Source organism: Ptychodera flava, chromosome 13, assembly GCF_041260155.1.
Source record: "Ptychodera flava strain L36383 chromosome 13, AS_Pfla_20210202, whole genome shotgun sequence".
NCBI classification, from domain to species: domain Eukaryota; kingdom Metazoa; phylum Hemichordata; class Enteropneusta; family Ptychoderidae; genus Ptychodera; species Ptychodera flava.
Genome location: NC_091940.1, coordinates 10653835 through 10673623, shown reverse-complemented (window position 1 = coordinate 10673623; position 19789 = coordinate 10653835). Strand labels below are relative to the sequence as shown.

Below are 19789 nucleotides of genomic sequence, written 5' to 3'. Positions count from 1 at the left end.
GTCACGTCAACGCAACGCGGGGAATTACGTACCATTACATTACAGGTAACAAAACTATCGGGCTCATAAGAAACCAGCTACCGGCATGGATGGCCGATGACAAAGATTATACCATGACGTCACAGTTCCAGAGCGTATGAATGTACGTTTCCTCATTTATGAAGTGTAATTTTACTCACATCGGTACCGAGTGCGCATAAGCCTTCACGTTCGTGGGCCGTGATTCCTTCTTCCACAGTCCTTCCAGTGTCTCATTGCATCACAGTAAATGTGAACAATATGCTATTTACGGACTGCTCGTAGTGTTTAATTTAGGCTTGAAACGTTAGCGTGACAGTGAAAATCATCATTTACAAAATGATGATGATAATGATGATGACAATGACAGTGATCATGATTATGATTATGATTATGGTCATGATTTATCAGAATATTCACCATCAGTAACGATATCGTATAAGGCAAAAACCTAAATATGAATGTGTTATGGTTTAATATGGAGCCGTCATTATTTACGAGGGGTCGGACTCGGAGGAATCAGAGAGTGGCACTCAAAAAATCGAAAGCTACATTGAGGGTTGCTCAAAATGTAGAAAGGCAGATGTGGGGCTACTCAGTTGTTTGGAAATGTACTGAAGCATTTAGAGCAGTTATGAAATGATACAAAAATAGTAGAGGAGAATGAAAAACAGTGTAGATTAAAATGGTCCAATGTTATAGAAACGTAGTACAATTCAATGTATATCAAGTATATACACTACCATGATTAGTAAATGAGTAATTACTACTTTCACAACGGTTATAAATGGTTTTAATATATCGAACAAACTGTGGCCCGAAACCAAATTTCGTGAGTACTATAAATATAAGAAATAAGTGAGTCGAAGGCTTTTGAGAAGTTAAGAAGCAGAATAGGGCCGATCATACATTATCTTCGTCGTCTACGTAATCAATGATGATGCTATCTTTCATTTAATGGATATTCCGTCGAATGTATCGACCTCTAATGTAGGCAGTTTGATCTGTGTCAATCATGTGTGGTAAGATAATCTGTATTCGAATTCGTTGAACAAGTGCCAGCCTGGGGCTAATATTTTATAGTCTGTGTCGGGAAGACTGATTGGCCTCCAATTGTTGAAGTTCACGATCATTCTTTTTATGGATTAAGCGAATAGTTGCGCAACCTTGATTGCGACGCTGATAGTTCATCTGTTTTAAAAGCTCCAACAAACGAATATTGTACCAGGGCCAGGGTCCAACAATGTGCCAGCACTTCTTGTAAAATTCCGCAGGCAGACCATCTGGTCCAGGAGTTTAGCAATTTTTAAAATTCTCGACGGATTTAGCACATTCATGGAAAGATATTTCTAAATCACATATTTTTCTTTCACTTTCCGTGAGACGTTTAGGAGTATCATTATGCTCTGAATAGTTGTGCATTTCAGTGACAGTGGCGGAAGTATGTAACGTTTTGTAAAAATATAAACAACAATCTAAAATCTTGTCTACATACAGTAGTACCTTTTCGTTTACAAGGGCGTTCCAGGTTCAAAGAGAATTGTGTACACCTTTCTACTCGTAGTGACCGGGTAGCTCTAGATCTAACAAGCGCTCCCGCCAGCGGTTTATCATATTGCATAACTGGTCAAGAACTTTAGAATCAGGTGTTTCATCTAATTAATTCTTGGGAACCTGAAGTTCATTTTCAAGTTGATTGCGTCTTCAGTTTCTTTTTTCTGCAGCATTTAGTGAGTAAAATATACTGAATTGTTTTATCTTCTTCGTAATGTCCCACAAAAGCTTCTGGCAAATGTGATTTTTTTTTGTTTAAGTTGAATACGGTATCATTCACCACCCTTTATACTCCAAGGATGTATTCCGCTTCGCCCAAAATAGAAGCGTTTAATCGAACAAGGCCCGGTCCCCTCTCAAAAGAGGTGAAGGCTACCCTTCGATCGGAAGCGAAATATCGTGTTATAGATGATTTCAGAAGCTCGCATTCCAACGATTTTGACAGCCTGAGTAAGAAATAATCGAGCCGCAAGCTATGATAGAGTTATTTTGACGCCAAGTAAACTGTTTGCATTGTACTGGTCTCACCTTTTTAACTGAACCGCCATGAGGTAAAACAACAAAAACAACTGATGATAATTAGCAGACTGAGTAAAGCCAGATATGAAAGGTCTTTACTATAGCTGTATCCGTACATTATACAAATACATGTTTTGATATTAAACTTTTCCAAGTTTATGGGGGGGGGGGGGGGGCGTCAGTCAAAATTTCTGTATTAGAGGGGACGTTGATAAGAATTAATCATGGTTGGCTTGGGGGATGGGTACTCGAAATGTGGAGTTTCTCATGTAATTCCTCCACCCTCCCCCTTTCAGGCCGTAAATAACGACAGCTCCCTTACGAAGCATTCAAGTAGCCAGATACCATACCATTACGGTTACATGTCTACTTGACGTACTTGGAAGAGGAAGTTTGTTTGTTGATGCCAGTAAGAGTAGACTGTGATTTACTTGGAAGAGAAAATAGGTTTGATTTTCCAGGGAAGAATACATCTAGAGGCGGAAGGTACATTTTTGAATGTTCATGTATGATTATTTCATTTTGATGTGTTGGACAGATATTGTTAATAGACACCGTATAGGGTCTGATTGTATATCTAGCACAACGGTTATGTGTTCAGAGCGTCCATCAGCTGTAGTCTGTGAGCCCACACTCTGAAAAAGGTCCTTAGAAATACTGAGATTATTGTCTTCAGTCGAGTGTATGTCGGTGAGTGTCGATGTGAACCGAAAACTGATACTTTACAACGTATTTGTATAAAAATCACAAACTTCAATCCTTATTGAGGAATGCTATTCATTTTTCACCAAAAGCATATTTTTTCATTTATTTTTACACATTATTAAATAAAAATGAAGAATGATATGAAAGTCGTTATTCTTGTTACAATGTGTAAAGTTCACCAATAAAATTATTCGAAACCGTCAAGAAAACAGCTACTTATTTCAGTGAATTAATATGAAAAAGGCTGTTTTATACCAAAAAGCGACGTTTTGAACCCAAAGTGTTGGTACATGTATGATAGTTCATTTTGCGTTTAAACAATTGCAATGCGTGAAGCATTTTCCTTCTCATCTCAAATTTTCTGAAATGAGATCCGCATGTATTCGAGAAGGATGTCGGGTTAGGCCTACTCAGAAACCAAGTTGTGCAACGGGTGGAATGGATGAACATGCATCGTCTGGAAGTTGCGCAATCATGTGTGCGAATTCAGATCATTGGCGTTGACTAATAGACTTTTACACGCAATTTTGTCCTCCATGATGTAATTTTTGGAGAATGGTTTAAGGTAGCCGATGGTGTTGGTCACGAACTTCAGTTAACCGTCAAGGGGGAAGACAGTAATTGTTTTTGTCACACTTGCACAAACCTATGCGTTTATGCACTGATATCGATTGTTGAGTTTCCGCCTGGATTACGATCAAAAGGACTTGCGCAATTTCCAATTTTGGTCAAATTCCTTTCATTCTACGTTGACTTCCACTGATATTTTGAAAAGGAAATAGGGAAGTTGGTGCACTTTAAGTGAATAAGAACTGAGACAATCTCATAGGCGCAAATAATTTTGTAAGGTGACGCCGACGAAGCAAACGTGGTTCGTGGCTAACACGTGACGATATATAGCAATTTATTTTTAGAATGATTCGAGATGAACGGATATATACGGACAAAGTTCGGCTGGTGGTAGTTTATCGTGTCATGTAGTAGTCAATGTTCGACTGATAGGACAATGAAAAGGGCCCTCGTTTCAAATAGGAGTGGATTAGTTGCTCTTGCCAGGTTTGCAGTGATGCTTGGTGCTAAGACCTAGGTAAACAGAGGTTTGTCTCTGGTTACAAAGCATAAAACAGGAAGTTGTCGGACTGGCCTCTTTCTGAGACTATTGTGATTGGTTGTCGGTATGTTTGGCGAGGATTTAATGCGACAGTGCTTAAAACTCTTGTTTTTGTTTTTAAAGCTTCTTGGCGTTTATTGATTATGTCCTTTTGTTTCCCTTTGAAATGTGAAATTTGTGTTCATTATGAGATAATATTGATGGCAAAGCTGTCGATTCCCTTTAGCGAGATGAAAAAGAGCGTATCCATGCACTTGTACGGGAGAGTCGACATAGCGTCGACATACAACATTTCCGGGTTTCCAATCTACCCCAGTTTATTTATGTACATTTTAATATTCGGAAGGTCAGCTTATCAGATTATTCTAAGATAACAGTGATCTTTGCCCTGCTGGGCGTCGGCAAAGTCGCTTCGCACGAATGATGTTGAAACAGAAGCGTATAGGTTAACTCTCTCATCAATAGTGTCGATATGTGCTCTATTATGTATACGGAGATTGTGAGATAAAGCGTTAGTTCATCCGATGGCAAAAAACTGAGATCGTATCGAAAGTTTGCAAGGTTGAATGTTTCAAGCAGTGGACCGGCTTGAGTCACAGTTGAAACCAGTACCGGCTACCAGGAAACCCTGTAATGTCATGATGTCTTGGCGTGTGTATTTCACTTCCGTTTGACAATCAATGCAGTGATTTGAATAGAGGCGCTAATATAGTCACGCGTATCAGTTTCGGCGAACTATCAAAGTCATCACGGGTGCAAGTGAAACTGCTGTGCATGAAGTTTCTCGTTTTAATTTACTGACAAAGAAAGCAAAGAGCAAGCTCAATTGAAATACATTACATAAAAATAACACGTCCGTGGTGTTCAACTCGAAATGGATTTCAAGGCACACCCACATTCCATGTCAAAGTACATTGTATTTACGGCCGAGTCATTATATCATTCCGCAGCTGAATCTTTGTAAGGTTCAAGTTCCGTCTATACAGAGACAAATCCTACAGCTGACCGATCAGCTCTAAGTGCTTCAGACCTGTAAATATAGAGACAAATGAATGGAGATCTTGTTACTTGGTTGTAATGTATTAGGCCTTTGAAAAGAGAATTTGTTTCCGCTATCTTTTTCATGAATTAGGAACCTGTTCGTTCATGTGATCATGTTAATAGCATCCCTTATAGTAAATATTGCCAGGAGAACAAATCATCTAAGCGAGTTAATCACTCGTTCTAAGTGCCAAATCGTCGTGAACGCAATGTCACCAGAGTCACGATAAATCGTCTTGCTAGGCTTTCTGTTCACGAATAACCGAACACTTTTAAGCTCCCTTTGCCAAACAAAGGAAGTGTGTTGAAATGTTGAAATATTGGAATGTCATTGTCAGTGTCCGTTGTCTGTCTGTCTGTCTCTCTGTTTGTCTGTCTGTTTGTATTGTATGTATGTATGTATGTATGTATGTATGTATGTATGTATGTATGTATGTATGTATGTATGTATGTGTGTGTGTGTGTGTGTGTGTGTGTGTGTGTGTATGTATGTATGTATGTATGTATGTATGTATGTATGTATGTATGTATGTATGTATGTATGTATTCTATGTATGTATGTATGGGTGTATATGGTCTGTGCACTATGAAAACGTAAGGATTGATGCTTGCTTTACTTCGGTATTTGATATAAAGATGCACCCTGGGTTTCAGAATAGTGGTATCAAAATATGCAAATTAGACTGACAGAATGTCACGGTGAATTTGAACATGGTCAAAAATGAAAAAAAACAAAAACAAACTCGAGAACTTCTGGTTTATTTGTTTTGATTTTTGGTACATGTACATATTCCTGAGATGCGCTAATCCAGATTCATTTGACTTAGCATATATTTACAAATAAGTGTTCAGGCAAAGTATTGCTCGAAACATTTTCTCACAGCTCGTCAATTTTGTTTCGATGTTGGTATAGGGATTACATATTTAATCCTTCGACCAATTTTCTGCGTAGTTCAGATATTACCTCTTGCAAGTGTACTCATCGTACAAAGTTTATGTCACACATTCATAAGTGTCAATTTTGATCTCATGGAAGCACAGTGCTATTGACGCTATTCTTCAAAACATCATTGAAGATTGACACGTTGGCAAGTTTCAATGAGGTAGACGTTAAGTTTCCAAATGTTCATAAATCACTTAGGACACATATGGAGATAAAGGGCGATCTCACCTGCAACAGCTGATTGGAATGGAGCGTTATAATCGCATGCAACTTCGTTATGATAATAGTCCGGGCGTTCATCGAGGTATGTATCGTTGATAAAAGGGCCTCCTACCAGAGCGCCCTCTAACACATGTGCGTTTTCCTCCGTCGTCCTGAAGTTGGCCCAGCTGCAAGTTTGTGGCGGGTCGGGGCACGTGCTATGAAAATGAACATGGTCACCAACATGATATCGTTACTTTGTAATAAAAGTCCGCCACGTTAAAGTTGAATGCGCCTCGGGGACCGATATTCTGTTAACTTTTTACGAATACTTTTCTGATCTCATTACCGCCTGTATGGGGTAATTTTGAAGCTCCTTGGAGTGTTTTTATCGTCGTATTTATGTGACAATCAAAAACTGATTTCCAAAACAGAGTTAGCATAGGACTGGCGGCCATTTGAATCCAAAATGTCGGTAAACTTAAGGTAATTTGTTTCCACAGTACCAAACTTTGCACTGGGACCCCTATTTTCATTCTCGATTTAGAAAGAGAATGGTTTAAAGTTTGCTGTAGTCGAAAGGTTTGAGCAAAAGTTCAGGTTCAACCATCATAAAAACGTAATTGGTATAGTTTCTATCAAAGAAAGAAAGGAAGAAATATTAATAATGCGTGATTATTCGATGACAGATCCCGGTATAACATAAATCCATACTGACTCTCCCCGAATCATGCTTTTACAAATATACGGTTCACTTGCCCTCTCCGTTGATATGCTAATTCATCCCCCTAAGTGGTGTAAAACTGTTCACCCGCCCTCTCCGTTGATATGCTAATAAGTGGTGTAAAACTGACTTCCCCAAACCATGGCCTCTTCGGATTAATTTTCCTTGGTTCTGGCTTATTTTCTGCGACTCCGCGGACAAAGATTACTAGCCACGACTGAGAGGGCGCCCTACCTGGACCTGTGATGCGGGCGTACTGGCGGATTGACTCCATACCCAACCACAAAGCTACGACCACTACTTCCAAGCATGTAGTGTATTTGCTTCTTGGCGAGATCTCTATACACAGTGGGGTTGATGCCTTCATCTGCAGCAAGTAGGGCGATCAGGGCAGTTGCAGCTTAAAATAAAAGAAGGATAAGCAATGTAAGTTAGGGTTGGCAGGTGCACCAAAATGTGAAACATTGATTCTAGAACAAAATAGCTTCTTTTGATCCTCAGAAAAATCAACATGAAATTATATGTAATATCCAGTTTGCGATAACCTCTTTTCAGGTGCAATGTCACAAGTAACCATGATGTCGCCCGCATTCTCTTCCAAAGGGGTGATGGCAAGGAACTCTACAATATGAATGATTTCACTGTCGTATCTAGCAGGATTCATTACTTTCGTTTGGACAAAACGTTGTGAGCCTCAATTTAAGATCCATTGGCAGTATATAACTGTTTTCTGTTTGTATTGGAAGTACAGTTTCTTGTCCATCTCCAGAAATCGTGCCTGTATCGGGGCATTTAAATGACAAACCAGACTATATAATTGTGACGTCAGGTATCAACGGCAACTGAAATTCCTTTGTCAGCAATAACATTTACATATTTTAATAATGCAACGTTGTGTCCTCGTCAAGGTAGAATGCACCTACGGGACCTATATTTGAACTCTCAATTTTTTTACAGTTCTTTTCTGATATTCCTCTTTAAAAGCCTTGGAGTAAGAAAAATTTTCACTTTCTTGGGTTTTCGAAAACCGAAATTTTCTTTTCCTTATGACGTTGAGGCCAGGACGGCGGCCATTTTGAATTTCAAATATCGGTAAATGTTATAAAGCTAATTTGTTTCTCTAGAACCAAAATTTAATGCTTTGATTTTAGCATGACAATTAATGAAAGAGAAGAAGGCCCATCATCAAACGTCACAACTACTGTCTCCTTTCTATGAGTTTTCGTCATTCATGATGATAACAGAGCTAATTTTTTCGTCATCTAATCGTTCTTACACCAAAACCAAATAAAGGAAGCTCTTACCAAAATGCGCGTGCCTGTCTCCAAATATACTTAGATTTTTTTTGTTTGAATAGCCTGTCAATCTACTCCGACGGTCATTTATGGTAGCACAATGGACTAATATGTTACCTGAATATCTCAGAGAACCCCAATCTGTCCGGAAAACCAGACCCTTCGGGGTGCGTGGTATGGAACCTCCGACCAACCAGTTCTTCAGGAATGCATCTACCGCTGAACAGGATAACGTGTGTTGCCCCTTTGATAGTTTGCATATCAGAACCTGTGTGAAATAGTATTTACATTGCACATCAGATTCTTAACATTAAACCACTTTTAAAATATGGGTAAGGGACTCAGCTGTGTCAGCGACGCCAGTGTTGTCTCTGTGCTATTTACTTTGTACACGAAAGAAATGGTAGAACAATTAAGAAAAAAATGGAAGTGGCAAAAGTAAAGAAGAACAATAAAAACCGAACGCAAAAAGATATATGCAGCTGACGGGACTTAAAGTAGTATAGGCAGTGCAAGAAAATGATGCATCTCTGCAAGCACATTAATTTCATCCTGTCACGCAGATTGCGGCCTCGTGTTTTGGGTCAAGAAGTAGTTAATTGCGAAATTCTATACTAATTGTAAAAGGGAGATGGTGACATTTACGGATGACAGCAAAACAAATTAAACCCGGCTTGATGGATATGTTTTACCTGGATCCCGACTTTCTTGCTTCCCCATGAAAACGCATAACTTCCTCCGCCCAGCTTGAATTCTGAGTAGAAGGCGAGTGCAGTGTCGTAGTAAGTCTGGTCGTTGGTGGCGCGGTACAACCAAAGTGCAGCCCAGCAAAGCTCATCTCCAAAACTGCTAGATCTTTCATGTTTCCGGGAAAAGCGATACACAATCAAAGTAGATGTTGACAAGGAGTGGCATATAAAGAGAGATGAGTTATCATAATTGAATTCGCAAGTATCACAATCACATAAAGCAGAAAGTTATCAAATCAAAAACTTGGTAGCAACATGGCAGAAAATAGTAGAAACTAAAGGGATGTCCCATTTATAAATATAAAATTACTTCTTTTGAATATACAATGGTTGTAGTCCTACAGGATGCCCTTTTTCAACTGTTTCATATATATATATATATATATATATATATATATATATATATATATATATATATATATATATCTTTCACTCGGTAGTTTAATATATTTTATTATAGATAGATAGATGGATGGATGGATAGATAGATAGATACAAAATATTGCCATCGGGAGGCTCTAAGATTAAATGCGAATTTCTGACAGTTGAATTGGCAGCAATTGATTGTGAATTTTTCTGGAACGCTGCATACGCAGGTTTTAATCTAGTGACGTCACTGATAACTAATGAAGTGACTTACTTGTAAACGTTATTGCATTCGTAGTTACCTCGGTAGTCGTTGGCGAACTCAAAAAGCTCTTTGGCATTCTGCAGTAATGTCTCAGAGTACGTTGGATCTGGAAAATTAAGAACAAACTTTCATGAAAAAAGTTGGTAAAAAGGTATCATGTTATTACTGCTGCGATCCTTCATTTCTTTTTCTGGTGGTCACCTTGGAGTATTTACTCAACAACACCAATGTTGTCTGTTCGATATACTTTATCATGTATTTTCAATGTACTTTTGTTCCGAAATTTCACAGCGATTGCGCTACAATACTCTTCCGCCGACCACCATTCCGGGATAGGTCACAACGCGTAGAATTTGCTAGTCAACGCTTATGTTGCCTGTTTTATATATTTTGTACATGTATTTGCGATTGTATATTGCATGTATGTATTTGCTATTGATTTTGGTTCCGAAGTTTTTCGGCGATTTCTCTGTTCTCCGGCGTCTCACTTTGACTGGAGCATGACTGCTCCGCTGTGAACATTCCCGAACACCCATCTTTTCACCCCTCTCTTGAACTGTTGTCGGATGGACAAAAAGATACGCCAAGTGCTATACTTTCCAGACTTTGTTTTTATATGATAGATTTTAATACAATTCTTCCGCAACACCCTTTTCAAATACGTCGCCCTCTATTGCATTCAACAATTTACTCACTTGTTTGCTTTACAGGAAGCTGAGCATGGCATTGTAAATGTTCGCTTTATTAGACCGTCCTTGGCGTAATAATAATAATAATAATAATAATAATAATAATAATAATAATAATAATAATAATAATAATAATGAGCGGCAGCTAACAGGACAAAAGTGATCAACCTCAGTGTCTACGGTTCATTTTACAGTCGCTGCTTGCGTAGGTCGACGTCCTGCCGACACAGTGATGGTAGAGTTTTGGGGTCGCGCCGACCATTTTAGATACATGTATGAATATATATATATATATATATATATATAGATATATATATATATATATATATATATATATATATATATATATTATATATATATATATATATATATATATATATCACAAGAACACGACGTCGGGTTGCCAGCCCAAATAATGTACCTGATTTACGGAACACCATTGATGCCGCCGCCAGTGCCGCGGCCGCTTCCCCGGCCACGTTCGATCCTGGAGACTCGGGCGTCGCTTTGTAGGATGGCCGTTCCATCGTCATCTCTTCGGGACGCCCCCAATTGCCATGGTCAGCACCAACGGAGCCCACCTGAAGGTACAAAGATCAAACAACATCCTGCGATCTATCATTTGACCGTGGTCAATAAATGCTTAAACTTCCATCAGATTCGAAGAATTAGGTCACATGAAAACCTTTGACAGATTTCAAGGTCACCTAGCAGTTTTATAACAATAATAGTAGGGGTATTAACCATGATACAAAGATATAAGACAAACGAAACACATTTCACTTGTACATTTCATGTCATTGGTCGTTTACATATTTGGCGAACTTTACAATTGGAGAACAACCTTCAAGTTTAAAGATGATAAAAATGTGAAAGAAACTTCCTATGGATATATCGAAGGCACAAATAAAAGTGGTGAGAGACAGCGAGTTAATCTCAAAGAGTTAATTACTAATTGACATTGTACACATGTAATGAAAAAGGCCTATGTATTGCTCATGATAACGTATGAATGAATTGAAAGACATCACACAGTACGATTGTCATCGCAAAATCTTCGTAATTAGAATTTGTGAAATTTTCCTGTAACATATTGAATGGCAGAAACAAACTGGACGTAATTTTCTAATGTTGTTGAACCTATCGTAAATTTGGCACATTTGAAGACGTCATGTCTTTATGTGAGTTAACTGTATCAAATTTGTTGAGAGAAAATGCAAGTGTCAATTCATACACTAAAACGTGCATATATTCATTCCATCCGGTGTTATAATCGGGAGATAACACATCAAATACAACACGACGTAATGTATTGTAATGAGATGCATTCTCTGGGGCAGATCCAGAGATCCATATAGAGATCTATATTAACCTATCGAAGTAAATACATAGACATACATACATTCATACATACATACATACATACATACATACATACATACATACATACATACATACATACATACATACATACATACATACATACATACATCCATACATACATACATCCATCCATACATCCATCCATCCATCCATCCATCCATCCATCCATCCATCCATCCATCCATCCATCCATCCATCCATCATACATACATACATACATACATACATACATACATACATACATACATACATACATACATACATACATACATACATACATACATACATACATACATACATACATACATACATACATACATTGTCGTAGAGATAAAGTCTCCTCATACCTGATAATAGAACTCATTTTTGGCTGTATGACACTTCTTAAGGTAATCGGTTGCCCACTTAATGCAATCTAGCATGTTGTCAGTTTCTCCTGTAGCTTCATAGGCATCCGGGTATTCGATATATCCCCACGAGAGAGCAGTAACAGCGAAAGCCATGGGAAAGTTCAGTTTGAGAAAGTCCCCCGCTGAAATAATGTATACAAGACAACACAAGATCGTTTTTGGTGGGAAAGGCAATAATTCTCGATATAAGTTCAGAGGGTCAGCCGAACTTAATTGAGATCTTATTTGTGGCGAACACATTATTGATAATCTTTCCTTCCTCGGGTTTGCTGAAATGCATAGTGATGGATCCATTGTGTGTTGTGTGTTCTGTCATTCATTCCGAACTCAAATGCAGACGTAAACAATCACACTTGACATTGCTCACACATACAGGCTGTGTTGCACATTTGGTATTTCAACATGGCTTCGGAATTAGAATGAGAAAAATAATACACTTTTTTTTCATGCAAATAGAAACAAAAATACTGAGTGGAGCTTTGCATTAAAGCGAAACAGTAGTTTCCTAAATTTGTTGGACGTTGGTCCTCGAAGGATTTGTACACTTCGTAATGAAAATCACCACGGTTGAACTTTCGATAAAGACGCGCGGGTCGGTTTAACTGAGAGTTGTTGCATTGGACAAAAGAAAAGCAAAAAGGTAGTACGTGACTCGAAACAGAAAGTAAAGTTTTGCTCAAACTTTCCGTGAGAAAACTTTAAAGGGACATAAGCTGTAACTTGTGGCAAGTTATTCAGTATTCTGCTTCTGTATATCAACTACCGTGTCTGACCCTAATCCATTTGTCATGCTGAAATTTCGAGTATTCTTTTTGTCAACACGGCTTGAATGTGAGTAGTGATCACTGTTTATTGTTTACAAATGAATTCTAGTCCGGACTTGAATACAATTTTCAACTATATCAATGGAGATTATACTCATATAGGTTGTGTTGATATGCTAAATACTTGGCATTAAATTACAGTTTAGGGATTCAATGCAGAAAGTGTAGGAAAACCACAAAACCAAAGTTCTGAAAAAATAGGCAAAAGATACAGCTTTAAACCATTCTTCTTCGAAATAAAGAATAAAATTCAGAGAGGAATCACTGTGCAAACTTTTGTACTAGGTCTACAGAAACAAGTTTGCAAGTTACCCAATATCTACAGAATTGAAGTTCAAAATGACCAACATCTATGCGTTCACTCTAAGGAGAAAAATATCTTTTATATTTTCACAAATACAAATCCTTGAATTTTTTTAAACTAAAAGCTTCGAGTCAAAATGGGCCCTCACAGGTGGTAGACTAAACGTATTGTAAAAGTTTAAGACAACTCCCCCTGGCGGCGCATCCGATGTCAATGGTCAGACGGGACGATAAGTTTAGCGCAACATTCCAAAATCTCGTTAATTAACGAGAATTATGCATGTTGTAATGTCTAGTTATAATCTCAAATTAACCACATTTATAAAACATTTCAGACTGATGAGTCGACTGCCTATTTGAATCGAAGACATTTAGGAACACTAAGAACTGAACGTTACTCTGACATACCATCATACCATCCTCCCGTTAAGTCTACGCCATTGTCAGCCCCATCAGAGAGGCCACTGTCGCCTCGCCAAGGAACTCTGTTATTTATCGACAGTTTACCGGATCTTTGGGCTTCGAAGAATAAGATGGATTTGTGCATCACTTCGCCGTAGTTGTACGAAGTTGGCACTGCTGGATCTGTAAAAAGGATATAGTTGTTGAATTCTGTTATCGGGAAGTGGGTTGTGTCGGGGCAGTGTTGAAGAAACATGAAAACACAGGCAGGCTTGATACGTTTCAGGAACCTATGGCGACTTTACGGTAATTTTATCGACTAAAAACGAAAAATTACTGCTACTATATGAACACGGATATACAGACTGCATTACACAAAGAGAAATTCGCATAGAGAAAAACAATCAAGTTTTCAGATGCACGTTTTTGCGCAACCGTGCAATTAGAAACACCGTCGGCCGTTCGACAGATTCTGAGGGAGTTATAATCACACTGCTTCTGGAAAAATTTGAAATCCATTGGTTCTCATTCGCGTAAGAAATATGAGGCCGATATGCTTTTTTGTCGAAAGTTCACTAATTTTGCAGAAACTAAAGAAGGCGTTCGTACCACCTTGCCCACAGGGTAAATGTGTCATTGAAAAATGGCCTAGTTGGACAAATGTCGAGAATGAACAGTTTCAGCAGACAGATTTGAATGAGTAGCCGTCATTACTCTTCCTAGAATGTTAGCAAGGCAAGTTTGGAGAGGCAAGTTTAGAGAATTGAATCAAGTCCCATCGGCCTGAGCTAGAGACCATAATTTTTCCCATAAAAAATGCTTGCAAAAATACTGAAATTACTATTTTAATACAAAGTAGGCAAGGTCGGTGTGTAATAAAACTTCACAGATCGTTTTTGCAATATATATTAGATATAGCTTTTTCTGTAGTGATTAATCTAGTGATTATACGTCACAATTCTTACCGTCACTCACGTCTGTCGCCACTGTCGACGGAGGCGCCGATGTCTTCGGGACAATTTTTACCGAGGCATGTGGTATGGCTCCGGTATACTCCGATGTAAAGGGTATGTTAAGATAGTCTCCCGGCAGAAGTTTTTCGTTGTACTTTTGATTTTCAAGGACAAGGTTGACATTTGCAAAATTTGAGACTGTGTCGACATTCCATGTCTGTAGGAGTGAATAAATGGCTGCTGTATACCAAGTTATGTTGGATAGGGGTAGGTGCGTCGATATAGATAAACCAAAATATCCAAAAACAAAGAGGGACATTTGCTGTCAAGATTTCAGTGTTAGTAAAAGACAGATTTCTTGACTCGAACAAACACACCTTGAAAACTCAAATGTAAAACCACAGGTGCTGGCGAGTAATACGTGTAATTAATTATTTATGGTAAATAACTATTAGATATTACATATTAGAACAACGGCTTTTACAACGTCTTCAACGAAAATATTGGACACTATTCTATCACTAAACCCGTCCATCAATTGTGTCTACAGATCGCCAACGCAGCGTCCAGACTGAATAAGTCGTAAGTGGCTCATAAGGTACAAATTCCTTTTTTTTGCTAGTTATTAAAAAATTCATAAACAGCAAGGAATAACTCTTCCCTGTCTTTTGGTTTCCCGCGATTCCCATCTTTCCGTTACGGTCAAAATCATACACAGGAAATGAAGAAGAAATATATGTATTTCATAAACTATCATCTATAATTCATAATTTCGAGATGTGCAAATGATAGCGAAGAGTTAGTGGTGAACATCAATATTGACAATAAAACAACATATTGCATATTTAGGAAACATTTTTGAAATTTAAAATTTATAAAGTATTATGATATGACAAGTTAAGAGAGATACAATCGCCAGATGAACACAACAAAAACTATGCTATAAATTTGCATGTTACTAATTTTAAAGTTATTATTTTGAACGTAAATAATATATAATTCTTGCCGTTTTCAAGTATACGTTCTTATTTACAACTAAACTGTATCTATGCCACCTTTTTGAATCCAGCGAGATGTAACTTGCCTTTAGGTTCCGGGCTCCCTTGTCGAAGTTGACCTCCATAGTCCAGCCGAGGTCCATGGGCTCGCTGATCCGGCAATTGAAGACACCGACGAAGGAGGTGGGCCATACGTGCAAGATGAGCATTTTGCACGAGGAAGGCGACGTCGTCTGCAGGGACGGAGAATAGGTGACCAAGGACAGGAAAACCAAGAGAGCGTGGCCCAACATATCGGTCCCTCTGCTCTGGCAATCTACTGGAAAACTTTGTGCGCTCCCTCCCTTATCCCTTCAGACTAAAGAGGTTTTAACTCACAAACAGTGTGTTTTATGTCTGCAACCGGCAACTGATCTCCCCCACGTGATGCATGTAGAAGAGAAATAAAATTTGCAAAGTGTTTTCAAACAACTTTCCTTTTCCGAGGACGGTTTCTCAGATCTTTTGTTCAAAAGATTTTTAATGTTATATTTCCATCCATTATAGACCATTACACGTTTGATTAAAGTGCTCAACCCGCAATTTCCAGCCGCGTCCATTTTCTAGAAATACGTGTGGCGGGTGGTCACGATCCGCTAAGTATCTTTCATCGAAAACATCGGTTCCCTTCTCCATATACCAAAACACGTTTTTATTCTAACACTTAAATCTAATAGCTCTAAATTGGCCTCCTATCGATTATTACACGAAAGAACAATTAGCGGAACAAATATCGCTTTCAAGAATATTGCGCGTGTTTATTGTTCCGCCTTTTTATGAAACATGCGGCCTTTCACATGGAAAGCGTAACAAGCGTCCATACCGCTATCTCATTTACTTAGCGGGAATTGTATTTCCTGAGTGTTTGTTGAAGGGGGTGCTCCAACAGCGAGTCTTGCCGTTATTGCAATGGTCAGCAGTATTTTTCGAGATATTTTACGTGGTTCACTTAAGAAACCAGTTCACTGTAGCATTTGGAGAGGACGGGACATAGCACTATGAAGGGTATCAGGCGATGCATCGTCGTCGTGGCGTTACTTGTCGGGTTGCAGCTGAGTGAGACGTCGGCGGACGGACTGAAAGGCATCACGTCGTGGACAAACGGGTTCGCTGGCGTTTTAGAGGGCACTGCCGGGCAAGACATGAGCGATGGCTGGAATCTAGTGGTCAACTTCGCACAACCTATCACCGGACTAACGGTAAAGTAAACTCTAAAATATACGCTCATTTGGGTGTCACGTCATGTTTCCGAAAATTAATCCAACTAATTGTCCAAAAATACGCATGGCACACCTTAGTGAGGCGAAGCATTGAGAGAAAGATATAAACTTGCGGACTCAAAGTGCACATCTACGATTAGGAGACTTTCAATCAGATTGTGAGAAAGATGCAATAGTCACGTTAGGTGAAGGTAAGCGTGACCAAGTTGTCCTTCGAAAGTTTTTCCCAGAACTAACTGACTGACTGACTGACTGACTGACTAGACTGAATGTATGTATGTATGTATGTATGTATGTATGTATGTATGTATGTATGTATGTATGTATGTATGTATGTATGTATGTATGTATGTATGTATGTATGTATGTATGTATGTATGTATGTATGTATGTATGCATGCATGCATGTATGCATGCATGCATGCATGCATGCATGTATGTATGTATCTATATATGCGTCACTCTAGCTGTATAGAACCTAATACATGTATTTGCGCGACTTGATGTTAGAGACTAACTGCAACAGTGTTATAATGCCTATCTTAATTTTCTTTTATAAGCTATTATACATAGCTTTGTCAGTACCGGTGAATTTTGTGATGTCATACTCTAAGATTATTACTGATACTGAACCCGATTACCCAGCATTGTGACTCAAGATGTCTTCTACATCTACAAATTCACTGGCACCGCCAAAACTATAAAATAATATCAATAATGTACCCCCTCCCAGCCCATAATCGACTTAAACTTTGCACTCCATAATGTACTTGGCTTCGCTTCGTACATTATGTTGTGCAAAGTTTGCTTTCATTCATTATGGGCCGGGAGGACGTACATTATTGCTTAATTATACCTCGTCTAGTATTTTTTAAAGTGTTAAGACAGAATACGCCTCTGGCGACAGATATTCGGACTCTCAAATCTTATAATTCTTTTCTAGTCTAAACACGATCCATTGGAACCAATTTGGGATAATTGGACCTTCATATTTTTCAAATTTGTCAAAAGTATTTGGTGCCCTATAGCTGAATGTTGCAATATTACAAAATACTTCTAAAAACAAGTGTGTAACCTAAAAAGACAAGTAGATGAGGTTACATTTGCAGATTAAATCGACATTACTTCACCATCCAATTATCCCAAATTAGTTCCAATCATGTTTCTACTAATTATGGGGGCCCGCTCAGCCCATTGAGTAAATCCAGTTTTCAAAGTATAATTATGTATTTTTTAATGGAAAGTATAATTTTCCACAATGCAGTTAACACAGGCATTGCTGCAATTTTGAATTTCAATTTTCAAACTTGTTCCAGCATAGTGAACATACTTCCTAAATCCAACCTTTTCACCAAAATGGTTTGTCCCAAACCCATCGTTATCAATGGTGATTGTGGACCTGCTTACAGGTATTTGGGGATGAATATGTTAACTTGTTCACCCTATAAGTTGCAACCTATACGAGTTGGAGTCTTGTCTTTCTTTTAAATAACCCGGGGTGGGGAGTCTCGTCTTTGTTCATAAATGACTCAGGGAGGGGGGGTTAAAGACAGTAAAAGGAAACATCCATACCTGAAGCTATTTAAACTTGACGTTGCAGGCATGGGATGCCGATATCCTGACAATCGGCGACGATGGACGGCACTACGTATTTGGCAAGAAGCCAAAAGACGTGACAACCCTGTCAGCCAATCAGAAGTTAGGCCTGGTTATCAAGGGAAACACCGGAACAGATGGTTTTCCTGTTGTCAGCTCCATCGACCTGATACCGCCATCAACGGTGTAGACTAGCACCCACATTGTCTGCGCAAATTGTGGAATGTCACACTGACCAGCTTATTAAAATTAGATGTACCAATGACATCATATCTTATTTAATGAAACTGTATCGTGTGAATTATTAGAACCAGCAAATAAATATTTACGGTGGTTATAAACTCGCAGCTCGAATGATATTTGCTTTAAAATGTACACATTTTGTAGGCGAGGCTGAAGCGGCGGGAACAGACACTATTTAGCATTTTTATATAATTTATACGACAGAAAGACATGAAAAAATATATTACAGTCAGGTAAAGTCGTGTCTGAATAACACAGAAAAGTCAAAAACTTTATTTCCGCTATGGTCAAACAATAGGGACCACAATCAGTCATTAATCACCGATGACCCAGCGAGTTTCCGATAGGATGGAAACCCAATCAATGCTTATCCAAGAGTTTGTGTCCATTAGTATTCATTCATGCCAAATTCTGTTTGTTGTTTTCTTCTCAACTGCATCGAAAGTGACGCATAGGCGAGAGGAAGGGGTCATTTTGCAGAACATGCAATGTTGTCAGTCATCAGGCATGCGGGATATCTACAAACAAATCTCATACTCAGTTTCCGAACTTCTTCGCCGTAATAACAGTTCCTCCCTTACGTTTAAATAATGAAAAAATTACTGACGTGTGAGTGTATTTTCCCTGAAGGGAAAACATTTTGCCCGGGTATCGTTTTATCTGAATACTAAAAGCGAATACCAAAGCCTGTTACTCGGCAACGCAAAATATCATTCGTTTTCTAGTGACCGAAACAATTATGAGCCAAGCTGCCAGTACAGCATTACACCCATATAATTTTTACCGATATGACAACGAAAACATTTCAAACTCACTGCCATCATATTAAATTGAAACTGTCTTCAGCTCATTATGAAGACGTGTGAAGGCAACTGTTGTAATTATCATGTACATTGTAATTCAGCCTGGTATTATTTGTCTTCACATAATCTCCATATTCCTCTGTCTGTCTGTCTGTCTGTCTGTCTGTCTGTCTGTCTGTCCCCCCCCCTCTCTCTCTCTCTCTCTCTCTCTCTCTCTCTCTCTCTCTCTCTCTCTCTCTCTCTCTCTCTCTCTCCTCTCTCTCTCCTCCTCTCTCTCTCTCTCTCTCTCTCTCCACACCGTCAACATTTCAAACAGTCACTGTAGAAACGCTGAAGATTGCTCAACCACGAAGACGAGAATCTTATTGACTTCGCGTACCAAGATCGCCAGAAAGATTTTGCCAAGTGCTTATCTCATCCACCTTTATAATAAAT

The 19789-nt window shown here is 38.7% G+C and overlaps 2 protein-coding genes across 2 annotated transcripts; one reads left to right on the top strand and one right to left on the bottom strand.

Annotated features, from left to right (window-relative positions):
- Positions 1-4026: 4026 nt before the first annotated feature.
- LOC139147382 (uncharacterized) lies at positions 4027-15906 on the bottom strand. Its single transcript, XM_070718464.1, has 11 exons — positions 15540-15906; positions 14468-14672; positions 13509-13685; positions 11911-12095; positions 10602-10761; positions 9501-9597; positions 8804-8966; positions 8229-8379; positions 7051-7216; positions 6120-6310; positions 4027-4937 (listed from the first exon to the last, which is right to left on the bottom strand). Exons 1-11 carry the CDS (start codon positions 15744-15746, stop codon positions 4903-4905), a joined length of 1737 nt encoding a protein of 578 aa, XP_070574565.1. The 5' UTR covers positions 15747-15906; the 3' UTR covers positions 4027-4902.
- A 485-nt stretch (positions 15907-16391) lies between these two features.
- On the top strand, positions 16392-18655 carry LOC139147384 (uncharacterized). Its single transcript, XM_070718465.1, has 2 exons — positions 16392-16691; positions 18313-18655. Exons 1-2 carry the CDS (start codon positions 16491-16493, stop codon positions 18496-18498), a joined length of 387 nt encoding a protein of 128 aa, XP_070574566.1. The 5' UTR covers positions 16392-16490; the 3' UTR covers positions 18499-18655.
- Positions 18656-19789: the final 1134 nt, after the last annotated feature.